This window comes from Manacus candei, unplaced genomic scaffold (genome assembly GCF_025592945.1).
Source record: "Manacus candei isolate 608988 ecotype Guabito, Panama unplaced genomic scaffold, ASM2559294v1 h1tg000014l, whole genome shotgun sequence".
NCBI lineage: Eukaryota > Metazoa > Chordata > Aves > Passeriformes > Pipridae > Manacus > Manacus candei.
In genome coordinates, this window is record NW_026138062.1 from 33,115,208 (window position 1) to 33,130,624 (window position 15,417).

At 35.9% G+C, this 15,417-nt stretch overlaps 1 protein-coding gene across 1 annotated transcript in view; it reads left to right on the plus strand.

Annotated features, from left to right (window-relative positions):
* The window catches only part of UBL3 (ubiquitin like 3), a 56,620-nt gene extending 42,513 nt beyond the window's left edge, over positions 1–14,107 (plus strand). Inside the window, exons 2-5 of the mRNA XM_051779076.1 lie at positions 3,886–3,994; positions 7,551–7,637; positions 11,896–11,973; positions 12,351–14,107. Coding sequence (XP_051635036.1) covers positions 3,886–3,994; positions 7,551–7,637; positions 11,896–11,973; positions 12,351–12,403 — 327 coding nt within the window. The 3' untranslated portion in view covers positions 12,404–14,107. The remainder of the gene's footprint in view (positions 1–3,885; positions 3,995–7,550; positions 7,638–11,895; positions 11,974–12,350) is intronic.
* Positions 14,108–15,417: the final 1,310 nt, after the last annotated feature.

The following is a 15,417-nucleotide window of genomic DNA, read 5'->3' on the forward strand; positions in this document are numbered from 1 at the left end:
TAAATAAGAAAATACTTTAACCTTTCATTAGAACAGCTGTTTCCTTGCACTTGATGCAACATCTGCTTGACTGACTTAAGAATTTATTTTGGGCTTCTGCTGATATTTGGCGAATTAATTTTTTTTAATGAAAATATTCATCCTGCATTTTACACATACTTTGTAATATACCCCATAAAATTATTAGCTTATTTTGATGTGGCTTTTATATTTCATAGTATGACTATAAGAAATGTTCTTCAGCAACAAAAAACTTATCCATCTTGGGGAGGTGGGGAGAAATAAGGATCTAACATTTTTCATTCTTTCTTTCCTCCCCTCCTGTTGCTTTGTTTTGATTTTATGTTGCCTATTAACTGCAAAAATATGATTTTCCAGGAAGCAAAGTTGGTTTGGGTTATTTTTCAGTGATACTCATCTCCTCTCTGTATTCAGTGTATAGTGTGCCTGGTAATCTCAAAACTCAGTAAAAAGAATAAAAAGAAATGTATGTCCCTAATGTTATGCTAGCTGAAAAATAGCTTCAGTTCTATGTTAAGGCTGTGCTATAATCATATTTTAAGTGCTAAGCAGGGCTAATCTTCTGAGGCTGTTTTAGTCACCTCCTTGTAGGATGCAAATCAGAGAGTTCTAGGGAGCTGATGGTTTGGTGTTATGCCTGCTGCCTAGGAAAGTGCTGTGATCTTCAATACAGGTAACCCCCACCACAGCTAAGCTACACACAGATGAAGGAAAAGAAATCCTTAGATAACCTGCACAAATTCAGAGTTTGGGGACTGCTTGACCAGAGGGAGGGGGGTTATCTCAGGAGCCATTTAGAGTATAGGAAATGGATATGGGGAATTGGAGTGAGAGGCAGGAGGGCTGCTGATCAAGAAGCACGTCACCTCTAGTGTCTACAGCAGGCACTGGTACCAAGAATTTGGGGTTGGTTTGTTTGTTCTTTTAAACAGGCAGCCCGTTCCATGTACAGTAACAGTTTATGATGCAGTCTTAACTTCCTAAATTTTTGGCAGTATGTTGGTATTGTAATGAGATGCATTAGTGCTTAAAAAATAATTAAAGATAATGAAGTATAGAGAAAATGGAATCGAATGCGGTACATCCCACCTCCAAAAGCTAGAGCATGGCAAGCTGATGAAAAGAACTTATTTTCTACATAGACATTTTTATAGTGACATCTGAATATGTACTTAGTAACGGATGTGGTGCTGTATTGCAAACTGTTGGTTAAATAGCAGAAATTAAAATGTATTAGAGAGACTGTGTGTGTGTCTAAGGGCCTGACATAAAGGACCTAGCTGAAAGGGGGGAAGTCAGCTCAGAGAGAGCTCATTATTAGAATCATTATGAAACAATTGTTGGATCAATCTTAATGTTTCCTGATTGATTTAATGACAAAGCTAAGTGTAAAGAGGACTTGCTGCTAGAATTTGTTGATGACATGAACTTTGAAAAATGCTTGTAATTTAAAGAGAAAGAAGTGTTACACAGAATTTTGGGGGGGATTTCTTAGGCCATGGGCCCAGACATGGGGGAAATATGAAACATCTTTGTGATGCAGAATAATTCTTTAGACCTAGCTTCATTTCCCTCTGAGGGATGGAGTACTAGAAGTGGAATGAAATTTGGAGCCATGTGCTTTAGGGTGATACAGCCAAGTTAAAAGCTTGGAAGCTGAATAATTGAAAGGATCAAAGTAGACAGGAGTACAAAGTAACCAAGCAAACAGTGTGGTATAGGTATGAAGAAGGTATATGTGCTGTTGGGACACAGTCACAGAAGGTGTTTCCAGTAGACAGAGGAAATTACTGGTGTTATACAAACATCTAGTGAGACATCATTTAGTATGCTTCAGAAATAGTCATCTGTTTGAGGAGAAAATTGAAGAAATTGAAAGGTGTAGAGACAGGCTCCTAGGATGAATGGGAAAATAGATACCTTACTAGAGAAAGCTTGAAGAGTTTGTCTGGGGTAGTCCAGCTAAAGAAATCATATATGTAAGTGTTGTCTATACATACACAGGTGGAGACAATTAAGGGAGGGGAAATACTTAAATTAAAAGACAATATTAGCAAAACAATAAATGGACATAGTCCAACTTAAGTTGTAATTCATTACAGTAGTCAGGTTTTTGGAGTAAACAGGAACAGTGGAACTTGGTCTGCTTTTTCTGCTAAATGTTGGTGAGATTTGAAAGTAATTCCCTAATCATTGTGGAACTATCAAAGAAAACAAAACTTTCATATGTATAGCCAAACATGTTCTGAATTTTATGAAGAATTGTCTTTGACTAAACAGCATTCCTGCAGCTTTTCTCCTATAAGTTTTTTCTCTATTTCCTGGTATACAGTGATACTCTTACAGTGGCTGTGGTGCTTTCTCAGAGACAGCAACCGCTTGGCTGCTTTCCTGGTCTAATGGTAGAACTTGTATTTTCCAAAGGGTGTTAGCAGGAGGACAGTGAAGGCAACCTAGACCTTTTATGCTCACTCTTTTATACTTGCTACACTTTGAAGTAGAGACTGAATTGCTTTTAGGAGGGGTCATTTTCTTCATTGACCTTGAAGTGTTCTGGATGATAGAGATTTTAATTTCGATACCTCCACTAGGTACTTAAAGATGAATCCAAGCCAAAGCATTCAAGAGGGAATAGACAACCTCTTCAGAGAGTTTCTGAAAGTAAGTGGAGAGTAGGTAACTGAGGCTGGGCTATCATGTTCAGTGGATATGATGCACTGAGATTTTTGACCTTAAAGTCTTGAAAACTTGTGCATCACTGTAAATTTTTCCCTTCATATTTGATGTAGAAAACAGTTTACTGAATTCCAACAAAGAAAGCTTTGTTGCAACTTACCCTGAAGTGAGAGCCACAGTTTGAGAGTGTGACTTGGAAAGAAGTATCCAAGCAGTTAGTATACCTAAAGTCTGGCTAAAAGTTGATGAAATGTGGGCTTGTAGGTCAAAGCACAATAGCAGCTAGACTCCTGCTTGCCGTGGGCATTGGTAAGTGCTAGCTACCCAAACATCTTTTATGACCCTGCTAGCAGTTGCTTGAGGAGTCAAAATTTTATCTTGTTTGCATTGTAAATAATGTCACAGTCAGTTCATTATATGTGTTATTTTAATGCTATATGGGAAAGGAATAATATTCTCTAATTTGCAAATAGAAGAGAGGAAAATTATGGCCAAAGGTGCTGATCATTTCATATAGGATATTAGTGAAAGAAAAATGACTATGTGATGTTATTACTGTGTCGCATGTGGACCTCAACCACTTTGCTTGTAGTGAAAGACAGTGGTGGGACAAAGTCTTGGATTCAGAAGACTGGCAGAGGGATTCAAGCTCGGTGGCCATTGGGACCAGGGAAGCATGCTGACTCCCTGGTGTTTTGTAGGAGATACCTGGCTGAGATTAGGGCTGGAGGGAGCGTGCTAGGGCTTTTATTCGGGCCGACAGGCTATTCAGGAGCAGATTTTGATATTTTTAATGTTGTCTAAGTGAATTTTTCAGGTTTATATTTTTCCTCTTCATTCAAGAAACTGTGTTGCCAGTGTGTCCTTGCTAGAATTTTTTTATACTCTATTGAAAACTTTTCTTGATAGCACAATTGATTCAATCAGTAACTATGCAAATCTTCTGATGTTTATAGTCAAAAATGCCAGCTATTAGAATTTAATGTTCCTAGATTATGTGTAAGTGAACAAAATTTTATTGACCTCTTTGACCCTCTTTTTAACACTGTCTTAAACTGTTTTCTCAAATCATTTGGATCAGTCTTCATCCAAAATCAATTACAACTTTTTAGTAACCATAAAAAAATTAAATAATTTAAGTCTTCTCTGTAGACTTTCTTAATATTGCTTTGGTCTTTTTTTTACCAGATAAATTTGCGCCTCATCTTGGTAAGTGGGAAAACAAAAGAGTTCCTATTTTCACCGAATGACTCTGCTGCAGATATTGCAAAACATGTGTATGACAACTGGCCAATGGGTGAGTAGCCATGTGGCTTTGGCTTTTTAACTGGTGAGCAAGAAGCTTCCCTGTATTGTCAGACTAAAGGATCAATAAACTAATGTCTGTGCTCAGCATTCAAATTTAAGTATGTTTACTCTGTATCTGGACTGGTTATAAATCTATGGATTTATATACAAATACAGTTGGCTTGCCTTCTTTTTCCCAGTTTCTTTGATTGGGTAGATTTTTAGATGTGTGCACTGTTTCCTACTTTCTAAAATTTGCTTCCCCAAACTGAAATACTTCTTTCCCCCTTTCTTTAGACACTTCTCTTGGTCAATCATGTTAGAGGATCTAGTAAGTGTGAGGAAATGTTAGAGATATAAAACCTCTTATATGAGGACTAATATAAGCTAATATAAAATATAGCATGTCACATGAACACATTAGTAAAATTGAGTTTAAGTATTTCTTCCTTATTGCCCTTATCTTGGAAAGGATTGGTAATACTGATATTTTTCCAGGAAAAAAAAAATATAAAAGCACATTTTAAGGAACATTAAAAGACTGGAGGTTGGTTGTGTGAATATATTTGCTGTTATGCAGGAATACTGGCTTCAGAAAATAGACTTGAGGACTTAAGACGTGTATTCATGTATGTGAATAGTTTCCCAAAACAAAGTGCTTCTGTTTTGCCCGACTATGATTTCATGGGAAAATAGCCAAAACACAGACATAGCATTACATACGATGAAAGAAAATGCTTCTTTTGGTACAGGACTTCATTTGGGTTACTGTTTTGATGTTAAAAAGACTACTATTTAGACAAACTAAAACATTGCCCTATCTGTTTTTGTGGTGCCTTTGTCAAAGACATATGGTGAATGATAATTCGTGCCAAAAAGTTAGTGTTGCTAATCTGTATTTTAGGCCTTAAACTGGTCTTTAAGGTCAGGAAAAACAGAGTTCCAGGGGACTTGTTTGTTGTTTGATTTGCCGGGATGCAGTATTATGTATTTAGTATATATGTAATGAAGGAGAAGGGTTTAAGTCCTCTGAAGTATTGAATACAGATGTAAAACACTTTAGAACCCAGAAATATGGTTGACGTAGCATCTATGTAGCTGCTGTTCATATTTTAATGTGTGCCTTCAATATAGTAGTCATAACCAAATGTTCTTTGTGTACTTTTATCTGAATTAATAGAGGCAGAACTGCATTTTTTTTTCTTGCTCAAGTTTATGCCTGAACATGTGATGTCATGTTCCCAGTCTTGTGAAGAGCTTGAAAGTTGCAGATTCTGAGTTTAGAGATGGGAAGAAACCCAGAGTTTTAAGTCTCTTCTTTAAAAAAAAAGAAAAGTAGAACCAGACATGGAACCTTCAGTTCAAATACCTGCTGTCCTGAGGGAGTGCTCTAAATCTTGATGAATATTTAATTGCCTTTGCAAAAAAGAATACTCTCAATTTAAAAGACAGAAAAAAATCTGCTTCAGAATAGCATATAGATTTGCACAAACATTAGCCCACTACCTGTTTTCAGACTGAGAGGGCTCCTCTTTGCCACAGAACTGAGAAATCTTGATGAGCACTAAAGTTTCCTTGAAATTGAGATAATATGGTTGTTTTACCACCACTTTGACTTGTCACGATCTCATGGGGAAAATAGTCACAAAATATCCTCAGTTGCATGCTGGCAGGGTTAAGGCAAACCTCTCCACACCTCTTTTGGCAATACAGTTGTTAATTAAAGATCTCTTGACTTCTAATAGAAAATGCTGAATTTATTTTAATGCATATCATCTAGGTAGGTTACCTATTCTCTTTTTCCCCTCCCCCTTTCTTCTAAATAATAACTTTTTTCTTGTACAGCAATTATCTGAACTTAAAAAAAAAAAAAAGAAAGTAGATTCAGAGAGTCCTTGGCTCATTTAGTCATCAGTGGAAATTAAAATTTGAATTGATGTCAGAAAGAAATGTTTCAGACTGCCAGCCAAGAAGAAAGGATGGGTAACTTGGCAGTTTAACAGTGAGAAAATACCTGTGCCAAAATATAGTCTGTCTTCTTTTGGTTGTGATTTTACATCATTATGGCACTGTAAACTGACTGAATTTCTCCTCCTTACAACCACAGTATAGTGGAGTTCAGACTGTATGGAGTGAAAAAATAAAAATTGGTATTCTAGCAGTGTGATAATTCAGATCCTTTACATAGCCCAAAGCATAGCAGAAGGGGCATGTGCTTGAATTGCAAGACAATTGAATGAGTGGCAATACTTGAAATTCAAATAGCTTTGTCCCCCCTAATTTGATCTAATCTTATGAACTAGGCACATGGCAGCACCTGGGAATGTTGCAGCCTCTGCCGTTGGTACCAGCCTTGCCTCCTCTGTATTCTGGGGCTGATGGCTCCTGCTGCCTGCATCTCTGCCTGCTTGCTTTTTGTACCAGATGCCTCTCCATACAATCTGCAGCCATGGCTTTTGTTTTAAATGCTTCCCCTTCCTCCCTTTTCAGTTCTTCTTCTTTTGTGGTGCCAGTTGATACTGCCTATATGTTAATTGTACGTTCCCAGTGAACAGGTTGGTTTTTGTGGCTTGTTGGGATCCCTTGCGGAATATTCATTTTGGTATATAAACACTACCAAAGCAGAAATATAGAACATTTGTGAACAACTGTTGCCAGATAGCTGGTCAGCTAAGAAACAGAAGACACTGTATTCCCAGAGAGCCCATTTAAATTCAACATTTCAAGGCTTTATGATACTTGTTCTGAAAGCAAAGTGCATATTTATTTGTTCTTCACATTATGACAGAGAACAGTAGAGGATCATTTAAGATTATAATTTATTCATGATAACTTAAGCATTATAGGAAAATGCATGCTCTGTTTTCCAGAACCACTCTTTGCCATATAAAAATATCCATAGATTGGCCTTTGAGATGTTCCTTAAAATGTACTGGTGGGTGTCTGCTCTGAGAGAGCTTCTGTTCCAGCGAAGTGGCTGTTTGGGGCTGCTCAGGTCACTGCCCCCTCTGGACATGTATCTGGTTGGATCTGGCCATCATTGAATGGTGCTGAGCTGCCTCCAGAGGTTTTTTTCAGTGCTGTGATTTAAGAGTCCTGTTTCAAATGACCCATCACATGGTGCTTTCTCTCTGTGTGTGGCTGCTTCCCATTGCTGGAGAACGCCTCCAGTTAGTCAGTTAGCTGATGAGGAGGAGTATGGCTGGAGAAACTTCCGAATGGGAAGAAATTAAGGCACTTTTTGCCTGGATATTAAGAATCACGAAGCAATTTGCATATATGAAATATTTTGTTTAGGACTTGTGTATGTGCTAAATATATCCTGCAGTCTGTGAAGTCAGTAATGTTATGTATTTTAGTGCCCAGTGTCAAATAATAAATTTAAGAATAGATTTCAGGTGTGCTGCCCTTGAATCATCTTCCTGTATCTTCAACCTTTTTAGTGACTCTTTTTAGTGTTTCATGCAAAAGAACCCTGTTCTTAGTTTTCTTCCTGGTGAAGGCGAAAGAAATAACAAAAGATGTTTTTATTACAATGTAACTGTGTAAATTCTCTCTCTCTTCAGACTGGGAAGAAGAACAAGTCAGCAGTCCAAATATCTTGCGGCTTATTTATCAAGGGAGGTTTCTTCATGGCAATGTGACATTAGGAGGTATGAAAATACTTTTCATTATACATGTTACAGTCAGGCAAAGGGGATATTTATTTACAGGGCAGTGAATACTACTTTACTGTTCAAGATCAAAATATGGCTTGCTTTATACTATTTTCCTCTGTGCCATTGTACCTTATTGTGTATTTTTCCATGTTGTTACCACTAGTTAAACTCTGGGAGGTACCACCTGCTAAGTCAAGTCTTCTCTTGCACAAACAAACTGTAATGCTGCTTTTATTTGTTATCTTTCTAAATGCAATATTTTGTTCTACCTCTCTTACACTGCGCTTACCTGGCAAGCTACTTTAAAATACTTCAGATACTTATTAAGTGTTTGATAAACTTTATAATAATTGGTCAGACAATACTTTAAATCTAACTGCAACGCAGGAAGACATCCTATGAATGAGAATGAGGGGAAGCATTCTTGCTGTCCAGTGCTCTCCCAGGGACACAATTGCATAGTTATGCGAAAACAACAGTAAATGGCTTCAGTTCTTGTGCTGAGGAAATGCTGTTCAACTCTGCCCCCTCGTGGCAAGTGTTTCCTCACAATTACGTATTTTGGTGGAAATCTTTGCTAGAGGTGTGACACACATTTGTAACAGTAATCTTTCCTTTTGTAGGTAACGTTTGCCAGTGTGAATATCAACTGTATCAATGACTAAACAAAATGAGACTCTCTTTTCTGTGCCAATTTAAAAATAAATTAATTACTGCTTCGTCTATATGATTGTTCATGATTTGGTACTCGAATGCAGTACAGAAAAAAGAATATAATACAAAATCACCAGTGAAATGTTTTTGAAGTTAAGATGAACCTGAAAATAATATTTCTGGACTGCTTATGGTGATTTTTCATGAAGAAGTGACGGGGATGATATAGCCATTGATTCACTTTCTACCATTTCCAGTGTTGGCTAGGGATGTACTTTTAGAATAGTTTTATTCTCCACATATATAAATTTTTAATGCTGCTATATATACAAACGAGATCATTGTCAGCTCAGCTGGAAGAACCTGAAATTTTTATTCACTCTTTAATTTGTATTTTTACCAGGTGATAATGAGTGCAGCTAGTAGCAGTTGGAGTAGAGTTGAAAAACAAATGTTAAGTCTTGGATCATCTCTGCAATTAAAGATGCTAGTCTTACCCTACATTTCCAGGCAAGGATAGCTAAATGGGATTTTCTTTGCCATTCATCTCTGGGTGTTGCTTTTTACCACCAATATTTGTTCCTTTAGTGACATCTGTCTAAATCTGAAACAACTTTGAACATTTGTTTAATATGTTTAACATATTATTTAATGAGTTAAGCTGAAAAATAATAGCTTCATGCTGATGACTCTTCAGGTCTATGAATTTTGAACATTTACTTTGGCTCAGGGCATTTCAGTTCATTCTTAATCATTCATGCATTGCAATTTAATCATCATGTTTTTATCCCAAAGATCTTACATGTATATTAGTGTTTTTCAAAAATCCTTTTGTTGATGTATTGTTTTAAGAAAAAGGATCCCTAAACCATTGGCTTAACTTCAGTACTAATGAAGTTATCTGGAGTAAGATTATACAGCTAAAAGAGGAACAGGAATTCATAAAACAGCCTGAAAAGACTCTTACTTCAGTTTATGGTGTTCATCAGAGATAATCCTAAGTGAACTAGTTACCTTTAAAAGGGAGATGGAGGGGGGAGGAAGTTTCTTGCTAAACACAATATTTAATTTCTTATGCTGTTATAATACAGTTTCATTAAGCTTTTCTAGCTGCAGTTCTCTATAACTGAGTTACAGCACTTAGTGTTATATTTGCTTTCGTTGATAAGGAAATATTGACTGGAATTTGGACCTTCTGAAAGTCACTTTATCATCCAGTGAAACAAAAGTTTCCAAGGAAACAGTTTGATGTTTTATTTTTTAATGAGAGTCTGTTTTTGTTCACATTTAAAAATTACATTTTAATGCTCTAATTGTAACTTCATATCTGTGTAGTGGCTTCTGAATTTGAGATTCCTATAAACTAAGAGGCCTCAAACAGTGAGAAATTGATAGGAAAAAATGCTTTTGAGTACAAAACTTTATTTTAAAGAAATCATCCCTTTTGTTACCTTCTTTGAATGGACTGTCACTACAAGAACAGTAGAGCTAATGGCACTGGAAGCGATAAAGAAAAATGGACCCCTCTGTAAAGCTTGCTGTGCTGCTCTTGCCTGTAGTGCTTGAGCCACACTGTTTGGTAGTGTCCTGCCTATGCTAAGGGTTGGGGAGTTGGTTAGCAAGGCAGAGTCTGTTGTTCAGCTTCCAACAGGAAATTTCATCGTTTAGCTAAATATTTGTTCTGCAGTTTGTATTTCAAATAATTTTAATTATGGAAGTAATACATAATCAACAGTTCTCTATTTCTTGGTAGATAATGGTAATCGACAGCATTCTGTTTGCTTATTTATAGGGAAGGGTGGAAAGGAAGTCAACCCACCATGTACCATCCATATTGCAAAAGGCAGGGAGAAGTTAATTCTGACAATAGAAAATATGGAAAAACAGTAGAATTGAACAGATGGGAAAGGAATTAAATATGATTTTAGTTTAAGTGAGAGAAAGGAGTGAGAGAAAAAAGAAAAGAGCAAGAAAGGATTATTGAGCATAGGTTAGGGTGCTCAGATGCTGTCATGGTGCTCCAAGAAAGAAGCTAGAAATTGCTAGCAAGAACTATGCAAACTAGTAGCTAAAATGAGTTAATTGAAATATTAGCATATTCTACTTGATTACTGCAAACAGTTAATCTCCATGACTCACTAATGAAGTCTCCCGAAGTGTCTTGATATAATGAAAGATGTCTCTAATGTGATTAGTTTGTAATATTTTACTCTTTCTGTAATAGCTTTTCAAGAGTTTATGTTATGAAGACAATAGTTTTGTTTGCCAAGAGCATATTAACAGTCTGTTAAAGTTTTTGGTTGTACCAAGTACCCAAAATATGTCATTGTCAGACTTTCAGCTATCAATAGCTTCTAGTTTCAGGCACAAGCAATGCTTCAAGTAAACTAAGCAACTTTCAGATTTGCCTTTCCATGGAGATGGCTTTTCCCGAAGTACAGCTGCTTCAAAGAAGCAGTGGAGTTCTGTATCCCTTTGTATGCTTACACCTGTGTTTTAACCTGTGTTTCAATCATAACTTGCATTTTTTCATACAAATACGTAGGCAATAAACATGATTTAATAGCAGTGTTTTAGTGAGGCTTGTATTGAATACATCTAATTACCAAATACTAGGTTTTTTTTCATTAGTGAATCTTTAATCTATGCTATAGTAATTAAAATAAAGAGACATTTTTCTCTTCTGTTACCTTCAGGTTTGTTTGCCACTCATTATTAATTTATTGACTTAAAATGCCATGATGCACCGTATGGGAAAATAAAAGATGTAACCAGAGTTTGATAGGGCAAATTCTACTCAAGTCAGAATGATTTGTGTATTTAGGATTAAGTTCTTGTTAAATTTATCACTAACTTTCTTCCTCTATAAGCCACGAAGGACAAAACTTACAGCATCTTTACCTTATAGTTTTTAGAAAAACAATCAAGGAAAATACTTTAACTATACACTGTGTTCGTATACTTAAATCAGAATGTGAAAATTATCATTTCAGTTTCAGAGACAAGCTTTGTGGAAAGCACTATTTTTTTTTATTTTGTGTTGCTAAACTCACAAAGGCAGCACTGTGAGTATTACTGTATATGATTTAAGGTGTTTTAAATTTGATGTTTTTCCCATGCAGCTGATGTTACAGGTTAACATTGAAAGGCAAGATGTAAACACTTTCTATTTTGAAAAATCTGTGTCATGGATCAAAGTATGTTTTGGGAAAATCTTTTTTACAGTAGTAGCTCAGTGTTCTGATATCTCAGGAATAACAATTTAGTGGCTGAATTAGCCACTTTTTTGCATCCTTATCACTAAAGAATGCTTAACACCTAAGTCTTGGTATGAATGCCCACTTCTACTTTTACTCAAAAGAGGAATGCTAAGTTTCCTAACAGGAATATCATATCTCTAAGAATGCAGTGTTTTAAGTGACTATTATAATGCCCCAAGGCCCTGACTTTATAGAACTTCAACCAGTAAGCAGTTCAAACCTAACAGTATGAACTTTTGAAGAGATGCTAATTCAGTTATAGTTAGTTTCAGTTGGGTATTTTGAAGAAAAAAAGGCTGCTGTAATGTGTTAATAATTCTTCCTTTTTCCTTTTGCAGCATTAAAACTTCCATTTGGCAAAACAACAGTGATGCATTTGGTGGCTAGAGAGACATTGCCAGAGCCAAACTCTCAAGGTAGGCTGTGCACTAGAGGTATTTCTTACTCAAGTAAGTGGCAAAGTGATCAGATCTCTTACAGGCTTTTTGAGTGTTTTATAAGAGAGAAAAGTCAAGTCCTTGTGCTTTTTTGTGAAGGAAGTAATGGAATGCTTTTGTACTTCTTTATAGAAAACTAAGAATTTAACTTTCTGGTTTTGTATTTTTGTAGACTGCAGAAATTCACTGGTGAAAAACCAGTCCTGAATTATTTTTCAGTTATATAGTATGCATGTGTATAATAATAAATAATTTTTTAACTGAAAATAATGTAGAAGAGACTTGTATTAAGCATACTCTCACACAGAATTGCTTTAGAAATGGCATGTAAGCAAAGCTTTCTTCTTGCTTTGCAGGTCAAAGGAACCGTGAAAAAACTGGAGAAAGCAATTGCTGTGTAATCCTGTAAACCCTGTTAGCTTTACCTGCTAAGTGTGATGTAATATAGTCTTTGTCTTTCATGCTGCTGGAATAGAAGAGGCCCTACCTTGCTTCAAACACCTGTAGGAAGAGCCTGTCTGTAAATCCATGGAACTGAAATATTACACGAACACTGTCTCATTAGTCTTTTTTTTTAAAAAAGATGAAAGATCTATGAACACTTTCATTGTTTATTTTTTTCAATTCCTCCCTTTTGTTTGTTGAATAATCTTACAGTACATCATTTTTTGAAAGAATTCAATCTCCAGGAAGGTTTGTGTTCTTTTCCATAGCAGGAATCATTTTGCTACCACAAAAATCTCCATTAACTGGATCTAACCAGTCAAGCTTTCTAGATGCAATTTGCACTAAATATGGTTGACAGTAAATTCTCATCAACAATCTCTAACAATATTTGAGACATTTAGTAATAACCTGCAATGTGTAATGCAACACTGGAAAATAGTATATTAATAATTAAAACAAATCTCACTTATGGCCAAATCAAAGGAAAAACTGTTAAGTCAATTCTACGTAAGTCAACCTTGGTGGCCAGACTGGCACAGAATACTAACTAAACCAAGTCTAACTATATATATTTTCACTGCAACAAACAAAAAAAACTATGTGCCTGTAATTTAAAAGCACTCTGTAGAGGGCTGATGAAACCGATTCTTTCGTTACTGCGTGCGCTCGGATCTCGTGTGTTAGTTGAGTGCTTATTGAGACAGCACAAACAAGTGCAGAGAGTGCGTTTCCTAGCCTTAATATGGGAGGGGTAGTTTCCTGTAGTTCATAGGCTTTTATTATTGTGCATAAATGTTAGAAGACATAATTTACTAATCAATTTTATGTATTTGAATATTGGCAATGGGTGTTTTTCAGTCATTTTTCTCATCTGTACCTTAGACTCCAGTGTCATGCTTACTCATTAGAGACTTCAAAAGAATTATTAAAGTTTAAAAAGCAAAAAGAAAAACTTCTACCATAATACTAATTTTGTTTCTTTACGTAATCTGCATTTGGTATTAGTGCTTGCAACGGTATTAAAATCAGAAGCTGATTTTTGAAGGCGTACATAATTCAAAAGGATGCCATTCTTTTATTTCATATCAATACTTTAAATGTTGATATGCTAAAGAAATTTGCACAGCACTAAAGCATGAGCTAGTTTCATCTAAACCTGTAAAAAATAAAAATTAAAAAAAATATAAAAGATTTTATATTTTTTCACTGGGGAGGAACTCTTCCTGGGTGAAATTACAAATATATGTAGAATATATTTAATAAAAAACTTATAAAATACATAACTATAGAAGTTAAATATAGATTGGCGTGTAGTATAATAGAACAATATTCCATATAAATAGCTTTAGCCTTTAAAAAAATGAGTCACAGGTTGACATTGTGTTCTGTACTTAAGTGTCCACAACTCTTACAGATGTTCTGTGTAATCGTTTTTTCGAATGATTGGCATCATTCAAATGTAAACAGGTTATTTTATTCATTGTTACTGCTTTGATGAAATGCTTTATATGCAGTAGATTTACAAAAATATTGTTCATACTGATCAGAATTAAATTTGTATAGAGCAGAGTTTTAAAACAAATTGTAAATAGCACTAAACATTTTCTTTCTGCAACCTGTACTGATAGACTCTTCTGTAAACTAAATAAAAGAATATTGTAGTGCATTTTGGTGGTGTTTCTAGAGTTGTAATTGGGTCTGTAACTGCTTTTAAAAATACCTCCTTATCTGCAAATTAGGTAAGGGCTCCATTTTATTTGTTTTAAAAAAGGGGAGGCACAAAACCTGCTGAAAACTGCTAATGGGATTTATCACTTCAGGTTTTTCTTTCGCCTCACAAGTGACCTAGAAGCTTTTTTCTGTTGGGGAGCAATGCCAGCATGGGCAGTTGCCCGTGGTGTCTCTCACAGGAGCCATGTGCTCGTACTGTAAGTTTTTGTAGTCTTCATTTACTGATGCAAAGAGCATACACACACACACCTCTCGGGGTGTTGGGAACTGAGACAACAATGTTATGTTCTCAGATGAGGGCATTTCCTTGTACTCTGCCGTGTAGTTGCTAAGAAACTATAGGGACGCAAACCTTCTTATTTCAGAAGAAAAGGGTATGATAGACTTCCCTTTTTCAAAAAGCTGACCACCTAAGTAACACAGAGTCAGATGAGAAATGACAGTACAAGAAAAACAAATGGGCTGAGATGGGACATGCTTTGTTAGTTACACAGGTCTTTCAAATGCATTGATTTTGAAAAACAAATGTATGAGATGTAATCCTGATTTGAAAAAGTAGCCAGGTACTTAATACAGAATAAATATATGAAAATCCAGTGGCTTCTAGTTTAAGTATTTGGTGAGGTTCTGTAGCAAACTGGAGTTCCCTTTTGGTGAGATGAATAAGATGCATGTATGCACATGTCCAAGCAAATATTTAAATGCTGCCTGGCACTTAAAACATGAGCTTGCCAGAATAACTCCTCCAGAAAGAGGATAGAACTGCTTGCCTGAATTTTCCCACAAATTGTCAGAATTTTGCCCAGGGAAGAGCATTTCTGATGTGGTGTGAGGCAGGTGGAAAACTGGGGGGAGATTGCTAAAAGATTTGTGCTTTTTTCCTTGTATGCTTTGTATTGTGGATTGTTTATTTGCCAAAACAAAAGCAGTAGCTCTTTATCCTACATTTCTCAGCCATGCTAAAGCTCATGCATATGCTTCTCTTCTGTTTTGATTGGAGTCAGGTGGATACTTGCAGCCCAAAATGATTAAAGCTTAGTCTTTGCAGTGTCAGTCAGGCTGTTGGGTGCTCTGATAATACACTGAAGAGTCTGACATTTGATTTTTCACTGTTAGATAGAAATAATCTTTTCCCTTTGGATGAGTTAATAGATGTCATGGAGAAAGGGAAGGAGAGGATGAATTGGAGTCCTTCTTATTCTGAAATATCATGAAGGGACTATATCTGTTTCCCATATCACTGTG